Source organism: Muntiacus reevesi, chromosome 10 (assembly GCF_963930625.1).
Source record: "Muntiacus reevesi chromosome 10, mMunRee1.1, whole genome shotgun sequence".
Taxonomy (NCBI): domain Eukaryota; kingdom Metazoa; phylum Chordata; class Mammalia; order Artiodactyla; family Cervidae; genus Muntiacus; species Muntiacus reevesi.
In genome coordinates this window covers 41,240,070-41,257,061 of record NC_089258.1, presented here as the reverse complement: position 1 = coordinate 41,257,061, position 16,992 = coordinate 41,240,070, and the positions used below count along the sequence as shown (strand labels likewise).

Here is a 16,992-nt window from a genome sequence, read left to right as displayed (position 1 = left end):
GAAGAACACTTACACACACCACTACCAGGTGTGTGAATTGGTACATGGACTTAGTAAAACAGTGCAGTGTTAGCTGAAGAAGAATTGCACTCTCCATGACACCCCCACGTGCTTCACTTTTAATAATATGAGTGCGCTTTCACACATGCAGCAGGAGGCACGTGCAGGAGTATTCAGAGCAGCACTCCTCAAGAAGAATAGCTATATCAGGACCTCCCCTGGCAGTCCAGTGGTTGAAACTCTGTGCTCCCAGTACATGGGGCGCAGGTTCGATCCCTGGTCAGGGAACTAAGATTCCACATGCCACATGAGGTGGCTAGAAAAAAAGAAGGGATGCTAGGTTGTGGAACCATCACACAGTAGAGCATCGTCAGCAAAAATGAAGAATCACAGCTTCATGCTGCTTACAGGAATGAGTCTCAAGGTTAAAAGCGGAGGAGAAATTAAAGTAAAAAGCAAAAATCTAACATGTTGTTTGAGGAAATACATGAGGAAAATGAAAGAAGAACAAGAGTATGACAGATCTCAGAATATTAGGTCTGAAAAGGGGGTTAGGAGGTATTATATCAGCCACAGGTTATAAATATTGTATCACTCAGTGTTTGATAAAAATGGCTTATAGAAAATTTGCCTTCAGAAGAGTCAGAGAGAGTGACAAGAACCTTCTAAGATTTTCTAGGGAAAGAAATTGGGAGACAGGTGGGGCTTTCATTACTGCCCACTTCCACCTAGATCCCTCTTTCTTTCGTGGCAGGGGCTCGGGGGGGTGGCATGTGTGTTGCAGTTAACTTCATTTCCTCTGTCATTTCATGGAGTGCAGGGTAATAACTCAGACACAGTGGCACTCAGCTGATAATGATTACTGATTTGCAAGACTTTTCCGCCCAACACTTCAACCTCTGGTAATGGTTTCTAACAAAGGTGTAGTTTCTATTTAGAAACTATGGTAAACAATTTAATTTTTACTCTGGATGGGGCATCATCTGTGTAGATGGTATCACTAGAAAAGAGGTGGACTTTAGTTTTCAAAGTCAGATTGAGATGGAAACAGACTTACTGAAGAGAATCAAAATATTGTTACAGACTGAGTGTTCCTTTTTACTTGACTTTCTTTCTTTTAGATGGTGTTTTCTTTAAAAATATATTTTAAGTGAGTTGGTAAACACGGAATTGCTTGTCAGAGAGTTTTATTCTTTGCCGAGCGATTCAGAAAGGCTCACTTCAGTTCAGTCACTCAGTCGTGTCCGACTCTTTGCAACCCCATGGACTGCAGCACACCAGGCCTCCCTATCCATCACCAACTCCCGGAACTTGCTCAAACTCATGTCCATCAAGTCAGTGATGCCATCCAACCATCTCATCCTCTATCCCCTTCTCCTCCCAGTTTCAATCTTTTCCAGTATCACGGTCTTTTCCAATGAGTCAGCTCTTCGCATCAAGAGGCCAAAGTATTGAAGTTTCAGCTTCAGCATGAGTCCTTCCAATGAATACTCAGGATTGATCTCCTTTAGGATGGACTGGTTGAATCTCCTTGCAGGCCAAGGGACTCTCAAGAGTCTTTTCCAACACCACAGTTCAAAAGCATCAATTCTTCGGCGCTCAGCTTTCCTTATAGTTCAACTCTCACATCCATACATGACTACTGGAAAAACCATAGCTTTGACTAGACATACCTTTGTTGGCAAAGTAACGCCTCTACTTTTTAATATACTGTCTAGGTTGGTCATAGCTTTTCTTCCAAGGAGCACGTGTCTTTTAATTTCATGGCTGTAGTCACCATCTGCAGTGATTTTGGAGCCCCCCAAAAATAGTCTGTCACTGTTTCCATTGTTTCCCCATCAATTTTCCATGAAGTGATGGGACCAAAAGCCATGATCTTAGTTTTCTGAATGTTGAGTTTTAAGCCAACTTTTTCACTCTCTTCTTTCAATTTCCTCAAGAGGCTCTTTAGTTCTTCTTCACTTTCTGCCATTAGGGTGGTGTCATCTGCATATCTGAGGTCATCGGTATTTCTCCCAGCAATCTTGATTCCAGCTTATGCTTCATCCAGCCCTGCATTTCTCATGATGTACTCTTCATATAAGTTAAATAAGCAAGGTGACAATTTACAGCCTTGGCATACTTCTTTCCCAGTTTGGAACCAGTCTGTTCCATGTCCAGTTCTAACTGTTGCTTCTTGACCTGCATAGACATTTCTCAGGAGACAGGTCAGGTGGTCTCGTATTCCCATCTCGAAGAATTTTCCATAGTTTGTTGTGATCCACACAGTCAAAGCCTTTGGCATAGTCAATAAAGCAGAAGTAGATGTTTTCCTGAAACTCTCTTGCTTTTTTGATGATCCAGTGGATGTTGGCAATTTGATCTCTGGTTTTTCTGCCTTTTCTAAATCCAGTTTGAACATCTGGAAGTTCTCAGTTCACGTATTGCTGAAGCCTGGCTTGGAGAATTTTAGCATTACTTTGCTAGCGTATGAGGTGAGTGCAATTATGAAGTAGTTTGAACATTCTTTGGCATTGCCTTTCTTTGGGATTGGAATAAAAACTGACCTTTTCCAGTCCTGTGGCCACTGCTAAGTTTTCTAAATTTCCTGGCATATTGAGTGCAGCACTTTCACAGCATCATTTTTTAGGATTTGAAATAGCTCAACTGGAATTCCATCACCTCCACTAGCTTTGTTCGTAGTGATGCTTCCTAAGGCCCACTTGACTTCACATTCCAGGATGTCTGGCTCTAGGTGAGTGATCACACCATCGTGATTATCTGGGTCATGAAGATCTTTTTTGTACAGGTTTTCTGTGTATTCTTGCCACCTCTTCTTAGTATCTTCTGCTTCTGTTAGGTGCCTACCATTTCTGTCCTTTATCGAACCCATCTTTGTATAAAATGTTCCCATGGTATTTCTAATTTTCTAGAAGAGATCTCTAGTCTTTCCCATTCTATTGTTTTCCTCTATTTCTCTGCATTCCAATGGGTATGTCTTTCCTTTTCTCCTTTACCTTGAGCTTCTTTTCTCAGCTATTTATAAGGCCTCCTCAGACAACCATTTTGCCTTTTTGCATTTCTTTTTCTTGGGGATGGTCTTAATCACTTGCCTTCTGTACAGTGTCATGAACCTCTGTCCATAGTTCTTCAGGCACTCTATCAGATCTAATCCCTTGAATCTATTTGTCACTTCCACTGTATAGTCATAGGGGATTTGATTCAGGTCATACCTGAATGGTCTAGTGGTTTTCCCTACTTTCTTCAATTTAAGTATTAATTTGACAGTAAGGAGTTCTTGACCTGAGCCACAGTCAGCTCCCGGTCTTGTTTTCACTGACTGTATAGAACTTTTCCACCTCTGGCTACAAGGAATATAATCAGTTCGATTTCAATATTGACCATCTGGTGATGTCCACGTGTAGAGTCGTGTCTTGTGTTGTTGGAAGAGGGTGTTTGAGAAAGGTTGCATTCCCTTATCAATAAGTAAGTGTCCCAAAAATTCCCCAAAACTGTCAATTGTAAAAGTCCTTGCCTACTTCACAGGTCAGATTTTGAAAAATCATAGCTTTAGTTTGGGGTTCTTTAATTGTTGCTGAAGTCATTGCTTCTTGCTGTAAGGATCCAGTCTACATAATGATGGGTTAGTGACGAGTCTTCTCTTACTGCGTTGCCCTGTGGGAAGAAGTTCAAGGCCATCTACAATTTCAATAAGACAAAGCCATTCTAATACCGAGATATAAGCTGCTGAGGTTGACGTACCTTTGTCCGTTTCAGGTGGCCATGGAGAATGCCGAAGGAGCCGGCCAGCACGTGCCCGAGCAGAGCGCGCCCGCCCAGGGGCCAGCCCAGAGCATCGCTCCACAGGGGCCTCAGGGAGACCAGGGCCAGCTTCTTTACCACGAGGAGACCATCGATCTCGGTGGAGACGAGTTCGAATCCGAGGACTCGAATAATTTCGCGGATAAGCTCGATGAGCCCCTGATGGAGAGCGTGCTCATCTCCGACTCCCCAAACAACAGCGAAGATGACGCGGGTGACCTGGGGTGTCTGCAGGACGTGGGGGAGCCCGCCGAGGGCAGCGGCAATCACAGACTGGGGCCGTGCGCAGAAGAGGGCACGCTGGGCTCTCTGAGTGACGGCGGTGAGAGTGATGGTGGGGACACGCCTCAGGACGTCTCGGACGTGACCCCTGACAGCAGAGCCTCCTTGAAAGAGGACCCCGAGCACGGCGACGTGGAAGACCCCCCTGCCTTTGAACACAGGGGCGCAGAGGACCCGGGTCCGGGGGCTGAGCGGGTGCCTGCGGCAGGGCTGCCGTCAGGAGCGTCCCCCCGGCAGCCAGCCCCCAAGGATGAGCCGGTGCCCGTGTGCACCATCTTTAGCCAGCCACCCCCCGGCGCCCCCACCCCAGCCCTGCGTGACGGCTTCGAGTCCCAGATGGTGAAATCCCCCAGCTTCAGCGGCACCAGCGAGACTGCCCCCAGGACCCCGCCCCAGACGGTCCAGCCAAGCCCCAGCCTGAGCAAGTTCTTCGGCGATCCGACTGGCAGCAGCTCCTTGGCCTCGGACTTCTTTGATTCCTTCACAACCTCCACCTTCATCTCTGTCAGTAACCCCAACGCCAGCCCTTCCCTTCCGGAAAGCCTGTCTTCGCTCGCCGCTACCCCCGTGGGAGGAAGCTCCCCAGGTTCCGTGGACGCTGCCTCCTCCCCAGGGGTGGAGAGGCCAGGGTCGGGTGTCTCCACGGCGCCTCTGGAGATCTCGCAGTCCCCAAAGCCGTTCTCACAGATCCAGGCGGTGTTTGCCGGCAGCGAGGACCCGTTTGCCACCGCCCTGAGCATGAGCGAGATGGACCGGCGAAGCGACGCCTGGATCCCCGGGGAGGCGACCAGGAGTGTCCTGGTCTCGGTCGCCACGCAGCAGTACGGCTCGGTGTTTGTGGACAAGGAAGACCTCACCATGCCCGGCCTCAAGTTCGACAACATCCAGGTGAGGGCGCAGGGCCTGCAGCGCGCCCGAGGGCCGGTGGGTGCGCTCAGCGGGCGGGAGGGTCCCCGGCCATATCTCCTCGCTTCTCCCCGTCTCTGTTCCGTGTATGTTCACACGGAAAAGGCCTGTCGCGCTTTGAAGAATCCTGATTTTTTCCAGCAGGTCCCAAGATTCTGATCATGAGAGTGTTTGCTCTGACGTCACTAGGTAATTTGGAACCCTGTTGATTTCTCTGAACGAAGGTCTTTAAGGTGCTAATCAGAGTCTTAGAAATAGTTACCAGCAAGGGAGCTGTAGGACAGCTCTCCAGAGAAGCTGTAAACTGTGTGGTCAGTTTATTATGACAGCTGAGCTCCTATAGATGATAAATCCCCTTTCCTCTCCTTTTAGATGTGGGAAAGTGTGTATGTGTTGCAAGCAATGTGCTTTATGTAGAAAAAGTTGTTACAGATTTGGTGAAAAAAAAAAAACAACAGATGGTCTCTCAATAAATCACAAGATATATAAATATGTAATCATAAAATAAATACTATGTATTGTAAATAACAGCATGAAAAAGTTCAATCTTACCAGTCATCAAAGAAGATGAAGTTATTTTCACTTTCTCATCTGAGTCATTTATAATTATTCCGTGTCTGTTAGAATGCGAGGAAGTAGCCAGTTTAGGCAGCCCTGAGGGGCTGATAATTTGTCATAAACTTTCTTAAGTTTTAAAATGCATGTCCAAATGTGCGTATGCTTTGACCCAGAAATCCCACCTGAGTAGTTATTTATGAGGAAAGAATCTCACTGGTGTATGAATAGCCAGCTTTCAGGACGCCCATCAGAGCGAGGTTTATAATTGGAAAGAATCTGAAAGCATCTGGGATTCCATTGTCAGGAGGTTAGTTGAATACATTTGCCACATCTCGTCTTTTCAGTGGAATGTTTACATATTCGGCTGAAAAAATGTTGTTATGGCTTTGTCGGTGGCACTAGAGGTAAAGAACCCGCCTGCCAATGCAGGAGACAGAGGTAAGGTTCGATCCCTGGGTCGAGAAGATTCCCTAGAGGAGGGCATGGCAGCCCACTCCAGTATTGTTGCCTGGGAAATCCCACGGACAGAGCAGCCTGGTGGGGTATAATCCATGGGGTTGCAAAGAGTCGGACATGCCTAAAGCGACTTTGCACACATGCACACACGAAAATAACATTATATTCAAATAAGTATTTTTATTTATTGTGAAAAAACAAAGATGATGTTATAATAAAATATTTAATGGGACTCATAATTTGTTAAATTTGAAAGCCCAGATACAGGAAGGCACGTAGCATGCCTTACGTGGTAGCGTTTCCGTGGGTGTGTGTGCACGTCCACCTGAGGTGAGCTCGGCTGTGTGTCGGGTGGGATCTGCAGGGTCTGTGCCTCGCGTCCCGCGCTGTCCACTCCGGGAACTGAAGGGGCCCCTCCCGGGGCAGGCGTTCCCCTTCCCCTGCCGTGGCCGGGTCAGAAAGCCACGCGGGGTGGAGCCCCGGCCCGTGAGGCTGATCCTACAGAGAAGCAGCACAGCTTCTGGAGAGGTGAGCTCGGCCGGCTGTCTCTCTGGGGAGTGTGAGTGAAAGTCTCTGAGTCTCTCTACAACCCCATGGACTACACAGTCCATGGAATTATCCAGGCCAGAATACTGGAGTGGGTAGCCTTTCCCTTCTCCAGGGGATCTTCCCAACCCAGGGATCAAACCAGGGTCTCCCGCATTGCGGGCGGATTCTTTACCAGCTGAGCCGCCAGGGAAGCCCAGGAATATTGGAGTGGGCAGCCTAGCCCCTCTCCAGTGGATCTTCCTGACCCAGGTCTCTGTGAGGCACCGACGTGAGAGGCCGCAGATGTGGACGTCCTGCGCGTGCTCTCTTCGGGGTGCCTGCTGACGAGACGCGTCTTCCTTGGGGGCTCGCCGCCCACCAGCCGCCGTGCTGGGCGCCCTCCCCACCCTCTCCAGCAGAACGCACTGGGCGTGAATTTGCCTTCCCGGCCTCCTCAGTGAATCCCAGTTATGGGCTCGGATGTCAGGGGCGTTTGTTGGTCAGGATTGATGCCTTAACCCCGTGGTCCGCGGGGCGGTCCCGGGCCCAGGGCTCCTCGGTGCGTTTGGGGCCACGCAGAGCTGCTTCCCTCGGGTCGCCTGAGGGTGGGCTGAGTGCGGTGCTCTCATGGGCCAGAGATGCTGAACGCCCCGCGACGCCCTTCCGTGAGGCAGGTCGGTCACTCCTGAGCTGAGAAACAGTGCCGATGCTTGCTGCTAGGTGAACCCAGACTGAATCGAGCATGGAAGCCGTTTCTGCCAGTGAGAAGCAAGGGGTCTGTGACGGCCCCTCGGAGCTCTGACACTTCCACGTGGCTGATCGTGGAATAAGCAGGGCATTCGGGGGTCAGCCAGGGTCCGGCACCCGCTGCTGGGACAGGACCCACCCTGCGGCCAGCCAGGAGCCGCTGTGTGTCCTTTCTGCTTCCTTTAAATCCTTAAGCAGTGTCTTCCATCCCTCTTGCAGTCCACAGTGATTGTTTTGGAAACCTTGTGGTAAATTGAAATATGAATGCAGAATAGTTCCTGAAAGGCCTTTGACTTTCCCGTGGAACCAACATGCCAGTTGCTTCTTCACCTGTGTCTCTTCAGTCGTGTATTATTCTTCAAAGACCTTTTAACGGAAAAGAAAAGCTGTGTGGTTTACGCCAGAAATGCTGTGTTTATTTTCAAGAGGACTTAGATCAGTCCAGCACGTGTGGTAACTCGTTGTGCACGCAAGGCTTTTAAGATGTCAGCCAGGCGTTTGTTGGATTTGCCTGTTCACACGTTCCTCCCCACGCCACTGTCACGGTTGCAACACTGCATCAGCTTTCTAAAACACTTTGCAGTTTTTCCAAATTGCTCACCTGTTGGTACCAAATTAAACATCCTTCTTAAAGGATGAAATGTGGGCAGAGGGGAAGCGTTACATTGTTTCTTTGTGAAGTGACCTCCTAGAGCAGTGTGAGTTAAGGTGGAGGCCGCTCAGGTGAGCGTGCAACTCTTCATCCAACCGCAGAAGCTTCCAAAGAGGAGTGTCTGCATTTCTAACTGATCAGAGTCTGGGTGGCCTGTACTCTTGAAGAACTGGATGGACAGTTTGTGGGGAGATGACTGTTCAGAAATGTTCAGAACCAGGAAAGGATGGAAGTTGGAGGTTGTTCAGTGAGGGGGGAGGGAAGGGGACGGGGATCCACAGACCAGAGTTGGCAGCAAGTCGGTGCCAACCGTGAGGGGTGACGGGACAGCGGGGCACCTTGGGGCGCTCTGGCCTCGCAGGGGGCTCTGCGAACCCAAGATCCAGACACAGGGCCGGGCCTCTCCTCCACCGGGGTCTGATTCTGCTCCCTGATCCCGCCCCCGGCCCCCACTGTGTGGATGTGATGGGAGTCCCACCCGGAAGCAGGCAGGTGCCGGGGCCCCTTTCCTGGTCATGCCCGGGTGCTGCCCTTCCAGCCCTGCTGCCCGTGACCAGGCGTCCCTGACAGTAGCGTTCACACCGTGCCCGGGACTCAGCCACTGTGTTTCACGTGGACGTCATCCACTAAAACCTCAAAGGCGCCGCTGAAGCCGTCCACACACTGCAGGGGGTAGCAGCCCCGTCCTCTGCATGCAGGGGGCCCGCCGCAGACTCCCGTTCACGTGGTCTTCCTCAGCCCTGCCCTGGGCGCACCGAGGGATTGCTGAGTGGAAGGGGTCTGTGGGGTTCTAGGTGGGTCCCCCCCAGGGGCAGGGATATAGCTCTCTAAACATCCCAGGGAGGAGGCCACTCCCCTCACCCCGGTGACCATGGAGGGTCCGCAGCCAAGGCGCTAGGGCCCCCGCATCAGAACCGCTCGGGCCGAGCGGTACAGCAGGAGCCGGTCCGTGTCGGAACGTTTTGTCGTGTCTGTGGGCTTTCGGGGCGAGTGCTGGTCAGCCCCACGGCACTCCTGTCTCGAGCATCCTGTGCTAATTAAGTGGCAGAATCGAGAGGGCGGGAGGCGCCTGCAGTGTGGGCTCACTGCAAGGTCAGGGGACTCACACTGCTCCTCCCTGCTCCGCGGCTTCAAGGGTGAGTCCGCCCTTCCCTGGTTCGCAGGCCCTCTGCTCGGATACAGCTCTTTGTCTGCTCGGAGACGCCTGTGTGCAGAGCTTTGTGGGGCCGGGTGCCCGTGCTCTCCTTGTTCTGCCCTCTGATTACCCTCCTGGATCAGTTAGCCCCTTCTGGGGCCTGGCACGAGCTATTTCGCCTTATTCTCTGGAAGCAGAAACTAACCCTGCTGCTTCCAGGCCTTTGCCCCGCGTGAGGAGGCGGTGCAGCGTGGCCTCAGCTCCAGGCTCAGGGCCCGGGACCCCACTGCCAGGCTGTGCCCTGCCCTCCTTCAGCAGCAGGAGGCAGCCTTCCTGCGTGCCCAACCCACGCCGACCGTGCGGGCAGTCACGGAGAGGAGCCTTGCCTCCGCGGCACCGTGCGCCTGCTTCCCCGGCACGGCGGGAAGGAGCCGGGGTCCCTGGGCAGGGGCGGGCTGCGGGCTGCCCTCCGTCACCCTCTGTTGGCGGTCTGTCCCCACGCCTCCCCGGGCTCTCCCTGGGCACTGGGCCACGGATGGTCACCCCCTCCCGGCCTCACCCCGGGCGCAGGCAGGGCTGGGCCGGGAGCCCCTGTGCAGAGTCTGGTGTAGCTGCCCCCGACAGAGGGCCCTCCTTGGGCTGGGGTGACGCGGCCCCTGGGGGAGGCGATGCTCAGGCCACCGCTCACTGCTCTGGCTGAGCCCTGGGGACCCCCAGAGGTCCAGGCCAGGGGGCTGCCGTGTGGGCTGTGGGCAGAGGGCTCAGGCCTGCCCGCCTAGCCTGGGCCCCGCCGTGCACCATGCTCCTCCCAGGGGCGGCGGCACCTCGTGCCCCACAAGCCCCGGCCCCCTCCAGCGCAGCACTGCCACTGCTGGCTTACCACCTCCTCTCCGGGAGAAACAGCCGCTCTGAGCTCCGCATCTTACCAGCAATCGGGGTGTTAGAGCGTCTGGCTGGTTGCAGCCCAGCTGTACCATATCCGCATTTTAGCCTCCATACACCAGTGGGAAAAGAAGAGAAATTTTGGTTAGCTGTGAGTTTCAGGTAGCTGAGTTTAATTAACATTCTATTGTCCTGACATATTTCTCTTATATTCTTTCCAGGGAGATGCAGTTAAGGACTTAATGCTTCGCTTCCTGGGTGAAAAAGCTGCAGCAAAGAGACAAGTGCTCACCGCCAGCTCCGTGGAACAGTCTTTGGTCGGATTGAAGCAGCTCATCGTAAGTCACAGTGTATTTGATGTGCCGTGTAAGTTCTTCCTCCCTTCGTAATATTTTCCCGAGGGCCAATTCCTTTGAGTGTCTTACGCTCAGCCCTTGCACAGAAGTGGAGTTGTGTTGGATCTGATAACCAGTCCTGAGCAACAGAGAGCATCACATATAACATGTGAGACAGTATGTACTTTGATTAGATATGCTTCATCAAAATAACTAGAGCGAAGTGATCGTATGTTGATTTTCTGAAAGAACTCTGTTTTCTGCACTTGTTGTAGAAGGTTTGTTACTAAATTAGCAGACTCCCCAGAAGCGCACACAGAAGCCTTTCTCTGTTCCTTAACCAGAGTGAATGCAGACGCCAGGGCTGAGCCGTGTCATGAAGCAGAAGGGGAGGCTGGCCGCAGGCACCCTGAGCTGGGCGGGCAGTGCTCCGGGGGCCCGTGAGCCGCTGGGAGCCATCTGCCCCGCAGCATCTCTCATGTCTTACAAAGGCGCAGGTGAACACATGCTTAGGTGGTTTGCTGACATCTTTACACTGAAGTTTAGTGGTTTTCCTTAGTAAATGTAGACCACATGTTTCATTGGGTTTCTTTCATTGAAGTGATTCTAGAACTCTTCCCATGAATGAGAAGCTTTGGGAAGGAAAGGTGAGGGGATACTCAGTTTTTAAAAGGGAGAGAGGAGAGCGCGTCTGTGAGTGTCTGTGAGTCTGTCTGCACTGGCACGTGTTCATGGAGTCGCACGTGTGGGCGGTGATGGTGTGCGCGGCTGCGTGCGTCTGGTGGAATGACCCTCTGCCTTGGGGGGCGGCCGCTGTCGTTCCATTTCTGTGGCCTTGAAAACCTGCCGTGCGGCAGCGTCACAAGCAGGCGGCTGTATTTGAAGCGTGACTTGTAACTGTGAGCTCGGAGGGGACACGCGAACCCACACACAGACGTGGTCATTAATCCTCTGGCCAATTTGTTACGTCTTTTTATTATTCTTGGTGTCAAGTATATGCGGTTTGGTTTGATTTTTTTCTCATACATTGATAATACTTGAGGCTGGTAAAAATTATATTAACAGTGCTAGCAAGGAGACCTGTTTAAGGTGGGAAATGTATTCAGGAAAGCCCATTACCTGGCCCTGGTATTTTAGTTACGTCTTAAAATAATCGCGCTCATCTTTAAGACTAGGAAAGTTTCTCAGCACATTTTCCTAAGTAATGTCACTGTTCCAAGATCGCCGTTTACGGGGAAATGAATGTCGCCGCCCATGGAGAGGGACGTTTTAATCACGTCCCTGGTGTCACATGTAACAGTGATGATTGCCTTTGAGTCGCAGGCGGGAAAAGTTATGTGCATACTGTTAGTTACTTGAGTGATTTTTATTGGACTGCTTTTCTCCTCTTCTGGAAGTTGGGGATGTTCAGCTTCTCCAACAGAGTCTCTATGCTATTTCCTAGTTTAAAAAAACAGTATTTTGAAATTTAGATCTTTTTTCTCATATATAACTACCTTTGATATCAGAGTTCTGCATGTCATATACAGTAATGAAGAGATTTTCATAAGATTTCCTCCACAGTGCTTAAAGATTACAATGGTATATTTAAATTCTAGCTTTGAAAACCAGTTTTTTCACCAAACACTTCTGATATCTCAGAATGAAAGTGGAGGTGGGCCACCAGGCAGGAAGGGGAACTGGGGTTGGAAGACAGTGAGGTGGAAACAGCAGGAGACCCTCTGGAGAAATGCGTTGTTACCATAAAGACGCAGGCGGCGTGGAACTCAGCAGTGGCCACAGGACTGGGAAAGGTCAGTTTTCATTCCAAACCCAAAGAAAGGCAATCCCAAAGAATTCTCAAACTACCACACAATTGCACTCACCTCACAGGGTAGCAAAGTAATGCTCAAAATTCTCCAAGCCAGGCTTCAGTAGTACATGAATCGTGAACTTCCAGATGCTCAAGCTGGATTTAGAAAAGGCAGAGGAACGAGAGATCAAATTGACAACATTGGTTGGATCATCGAAAAAGCAAGAGGGTTCCATAAAAACATCGACTTCTGCTTCATTGACTACACTAAAGCCTTTGACTATGTGGATCACAACAAACTGGAAAATTCTTCAAGAGACTGGAATACCAGACCACCTGACCTGCCTCCTGAGAAATCTCTCTGCAGGTCAAGAAGCAACAGTTAGAACTAGATGTGGGACAACAGACTGGTTCCAAATCGGGAAAGGAGTACGTCAAGGCTGTATATTGTCACCCTGCTTATTTAACTTATATGCAGAGTACATCATGAGAAATGCTGGACTGAATGAAGCACAAGCTGGAATCAAGATTGCCAGGAGAAGTATCAATAACCTCAGATATGCAGATGACCCCACCCTTATGGCAGAAAGAGAAGAGGAACTAAAAAGCCTCTTGATGCAAGTGAAAGAGGAGACTGAAAAAGTTGGCTTAAAACTCAACATTCAGAAAACTAAGATCATATTAACTGGTCCCATCACTTCATGGCAAATAGATGGGGAAACAATGGAAACAGTGACAGACTTTATTTTCTTGGGCTCCAAAACCACTGCAGACCATGACTGCAGCCATGAAATTAAAAGACACTTGCTCCTTGGAAGAAAAGCTATGACCAACCTAGACAGCATATTAAAGAGCAGAGACATTACTTTGCCAACAAAGGTATGTCTAGTCAAAGCTATGATTTTTCCAGTAGTCATGTATGGATGTGAGAGTCGGACCATAAAGAAAGCTGAGTGCCGAAGAATTGATGCTTTTGAACTGTGGTGTTGAAGGAGACTCTTGAGAGTCCCTTGGACTGCAAGGAGATCCAACCAGTCTATCATAAGGGAAATCAGTCCTGAATATTCATTGGAAGGACTGATGCAGAAGCTGAAACTCCAATACTTTGACCACCTGATACTGGGAAGGATTGAAGGTAGGAGGAGAAGGGGACGACAAAGGATGAGATGGTTGGATGGCATCACTGACTCTATGGATGTGAGTTTGAGCAAGCTCCGGGAGTTGGTGACGGACAGGGAAGCCTGGCGTTTTGCAGTCCATGGGGTAGCAAAGAGTTGGACATGACTGAGCGACTGAGCTGAATAAATGATTAAAAATGGTAAAATGTACCATGTGAAAAGCTTTCAGCTCTTCCTATGATTTTTTTTTCTTGCTATGATTTTTATATTAAAATGTGTTTTCTATATTTCAAACCAGACCATTATTAAAAATGAAGCAAAAAGCTGCTATCCTAATACTCATTTTTTTAAGTAAATGTAAGTCTTTTAAAAAGTGGCTCCTTCCCTAACTGAAGATAATAAGCAAACGTGTTAATATTCCTGTTAGTTTCTTCTTAACCGATGACTGAATAAGTCGCCACCACCCCCCACCTTGGCCCTGTACTCAGAGGTTCCACACATATCTTCACAGCACCCTGATCCGCTGTGGCCAAAAATTGGAAGCAGTCCAGGTGCCTTTCGGTGGCTCTAGTGGTAAAGAACCTACCTGCCACTACAGGAGACGTAAGAAACGCAGGTTGGATCTCTGGGTTGAGAAGATCCCCTGGAGGAGGAAATGGCAACCCACTACAGTGCTCTTGCCTGGAGAATCCCATGGACAGAGGAGCCTGGGGGGTGCAGTCCAGGGGGTCACAGAGTCAGACACGAGTGAAGCGACCTAGCACTCACCCACACAAGGAGCCTTTCAGCAGGTGAATGGGTGGCGGTGACGCCCACGGTGGTGGACTGTCACTCGGCACCTATGCCTTGATTGTCGAGTCAGGAGGAGCCCTGAGGAGCCTGGGGCACCTAGGGCCAGGCGTCAGGTGGGGCGCATTAGGGCATATGGCCCGATCACCATGGAGCTTGGAGTAAGGCCGCACCAGCATGCTTCCTGATCCAGCTGCACTGGGTATGCTGGGTGTGTGTGCGTGCACAGACACACACACAGAGACACACACAAATACACAGACAGACGTACCCACACTCAGACACATGTACACAGAGACACAGACACACACACACACAGGAAGACGAGGAAAGGTGGTTCCTACTCAAGGAGCTGGTGCTGACTGCATCATAAGAAGAAAAGTGAGTTCTCGCTGAGGATCCCAGAGGCTGGACTCAGTCTCCTGGCGCCCTCAGCTTCTTGTTCCAGAAGCACTTTGCAAGCACAGAATGCCCAGAGCATCCTTTAAAAAGAACACCGCAGGCTAACGTCCGGCTCCCTCTCTGGACCTGAGGTTAACAGGGCCAGGGTGAGTGTTCGCCCGCTCCAGCATGCAGGCAGCCCGAGGCCCGGTCTGTGCGCTGAGGGCAGCGGGCAGTGCCTGTCCTTGGGGACCGCACGGTGAGTGTCCTCTTCAGCTTCTTCAGGGGTCAGACGGTCCCTCTGGTGGTGTTCCTCCTCCCGTCGGCCTGGTGGCCCTCCTTCTTGCGTCCCTCAGGGGCAGAGAGGAGCAGCTGAGGCCGAGTCCTTGTGCCCCTGCGCCGCCTCGGCTGGGCTTCTGCGGGTCCAGGCCTGACAGGGAGCTGCGTGTGGACACACGGCCTGGACCACGATGTGTCAGCGCAGCTCACTGATCGTGTTTCATGTTGGCAGCACAGAATTGTGTTAAAAATGTATTTAAAACCACTTACGGTCACATGCAGACCTTAGATACAAATAAAGGTATCCAGCACAGCTTGAAATTAAATGTTGGATGTGGTTTAATTTTCAAAAAATCATGAGATGGAGTTACCTTGCTAAACAGGAAGCAGCCTGATGGGTCTGGGGGCAGAGTGGGGCTTTCCAACAAGAGTTTTGCTCCTGGGATTCTATCAGTGGTTACATTTTAAGGGTTTATCTTTGGCTCATCTTGAAGGGCGTCTGCATTTGGTGCCCGTGAGGCCTGCGCATCTGAGCAGCAAGCCCATAGTGACCGTCCCCAAGGTGGCCGGCCCCGTGGTGACCGGCCCCTTAGTGACCAGCCCCATGGTGACCATCCCCGTGGTGGCCGGCCCCAGGGTGGCTGTCCCTGCGGTGACCCTCTGGTGACCATCCGTGTCTTACAGAGCTGCAAGAACTGGCGGGCTGCGGTGGACCTGTGCGGGCGGCTGCTCACGGCCCATGGCCAAGGCTACGGCAAGAGCGGGCTGCCAACCAGCCACACGGCGGACTCCCTGCAGGTATGACCGCGTCCTCCCCGGGCCACCGTCACCTGGGGACAGCGAAGGCTTCAGTCATTCAGGTGTGGGTAGCAGGGTTCTGAACGGCAGGAAAGCCCTCCAAGGAGAGGGGGCAGCTGCCCAAGTCCTCAGTGCCCGCCGCCCCAGCCACGGTCTCTCATGCTGACGTCCCCCGGGACCCCCTCCCCAGCCAGACCATCCCCCCATGTTCTCCGGGTCCCTTGACAGCCGGTGAGGGGCTCCGAGGCCCCAGGGCGCAGCGTCTGCACCGCGCTCCCTGACCATGCCCGCGGCCAGGGCGGTCCTCAGCGGACGCAGCTTCAGCTGCCATGGGCCCAGTCCAGCGCTCTCCCCGGCCACTCCGACAGCACCGCTGAGTCCTGCTGCCTGCCACCCACCCTGGGCGGCCCCCCGCCCCCCGCAGCCCCCCCGTGGCCCCGCCCCCAGGCGCCCGGCCCCGCCCCCAGACCTGTGGCCCCGCCCCCAGACCTGTGGCCCCGCCCCGCCCCGGGCGGTCCCTTGCGGCGTGGTCCCTTTGAACCTCGTTTCTGCCTTCGGCGGGAGGAGGCTGACTCGGGTCACTCCCGCGGCCCGGCAGTTGCCAGCGTCTCTGGTCCTGCCTTCTCACTTGGCGGCCGTGGTTTCCCGGAAGCGACCCTGCGTTCCAGCCGCGTGGAGCTGGCTGTGCCCCGCCCCCTGCTCCCATCCTGGTCCCTGCCTCCCGGTGGGGAGCCCGGGTCCTTCACCAGTGCCCCCGCCTCCCTGCCCCGCTCAGTCCAGCTGCCCCCCCTCCACCACCTCCCCAGCCTCAGCTGGACTCTGCTCTCCTTCAGGGAGGGAGCGTCTCTTTATAAACTTATAGTTATGCAAATTGCTAAGAAAGAGAGTTAGTTTCTGAAGTGAAAGTTGCTCAATCGAGTCCGACTCTTTCCGACCCCATGGACTGTACAGTCCGTGGAATTCTCCAGGCCAGAATATTTGAGTGGGCAGCCTTTCCCTTCTCCAGGGGATCTTCCCGACCCAAAGATCGAACCCAGGTCTCCCACATTGCAGGTGGGTTCTTTACCAGCTGAGCCCCCAGGGAGTGTTAGTTTAGCGCTTGTTTAAATCTATTTGAAATCAAGCTCTGATATCAAATTAATGGGCCTCAAGGACTTCCCCGGTCCAGTGGTCCCACAAGCCCTGCAGCACAGCCTAAATAAAAGTGAAGTGAAAATTTAAAGAGGCACCTACATTTTTGAAGCAGCCAGTAGGGAATGGGACCTTCTGGACCCGCTCCACGCGGCTGACCGTTGTGCGCCTCGTGTTCTGTGCTTTCAGCTCTGGTTCGTGAGGCTGGCGCTGCTGGTGAAGCTGGGCCTGTTCCAGAACGCCGAGGTGGAGTTCGAGCCCTTCGGCAACCTGGACCAGCCGGACCTCTACTACGAGTACTACCCGCACGTGTACCCGGGGCGCAGGGGTGAGGCGCCCGGCGGGGCCCTGCTCGGCCGAGGCTCAGCTTCTGCCCTGAAGCTCAGCCCCCTCTCTGTGGGGACGCGGGGGAGGCTGGGGCT

The 16,992-nt window shown here is 52.2% G+C and overlaps 1 protein-coding gene and 1 long non-coding RNA gene across 2 annotated transcripts in view; one reads left to right on the top strand and one right to left on the bottom strand.

Moving 5' to 3' along the window:
- Positions 1-16,992, top strand: part of TRAPPC12 (trafficking protein particle complex subunit 12) — a 38,415-nt gene that overhangs the window by 5,119 nt on the left and 16,304 nt on the right. Inside the window, exons 2-5 of the mRNA XM_065947609.1 lie at positions 3,757-4,971; positions 10,169-10,285; positions 15,326-15,439; positions 16,760-16,898. Of these exons, the coding sequence (XP_065803681.1) occupies positions 3,763-4,971; positions 10,169-10,285; positions 15,326-15,439; positions 16,760-16,898 (1,579 nt within the window). The 5' untranslated portion in view covers positions 3,757-3,762. The remainder of the gene's footprint in view (positions 1-3,756; positions 4,972-10,168; positions 10,286-15,325; positions 15,440-16,759; positions 16,899-16,992) is intronic.
- On the bottom strand, positions 10,201-13,936 carry LOC136176922 (uncharacterized). Its single transcript, XR_010664648.1, has 3 exons — positions 13,779-13,936; positions 12,148-12,230; positions 10,201-10,421 (listed from the first exon to the last, which is right to left on the bottom strand). It is a non-coding gene; the product is annotated as an uncharacterized lncRNA (long non-coding RNA).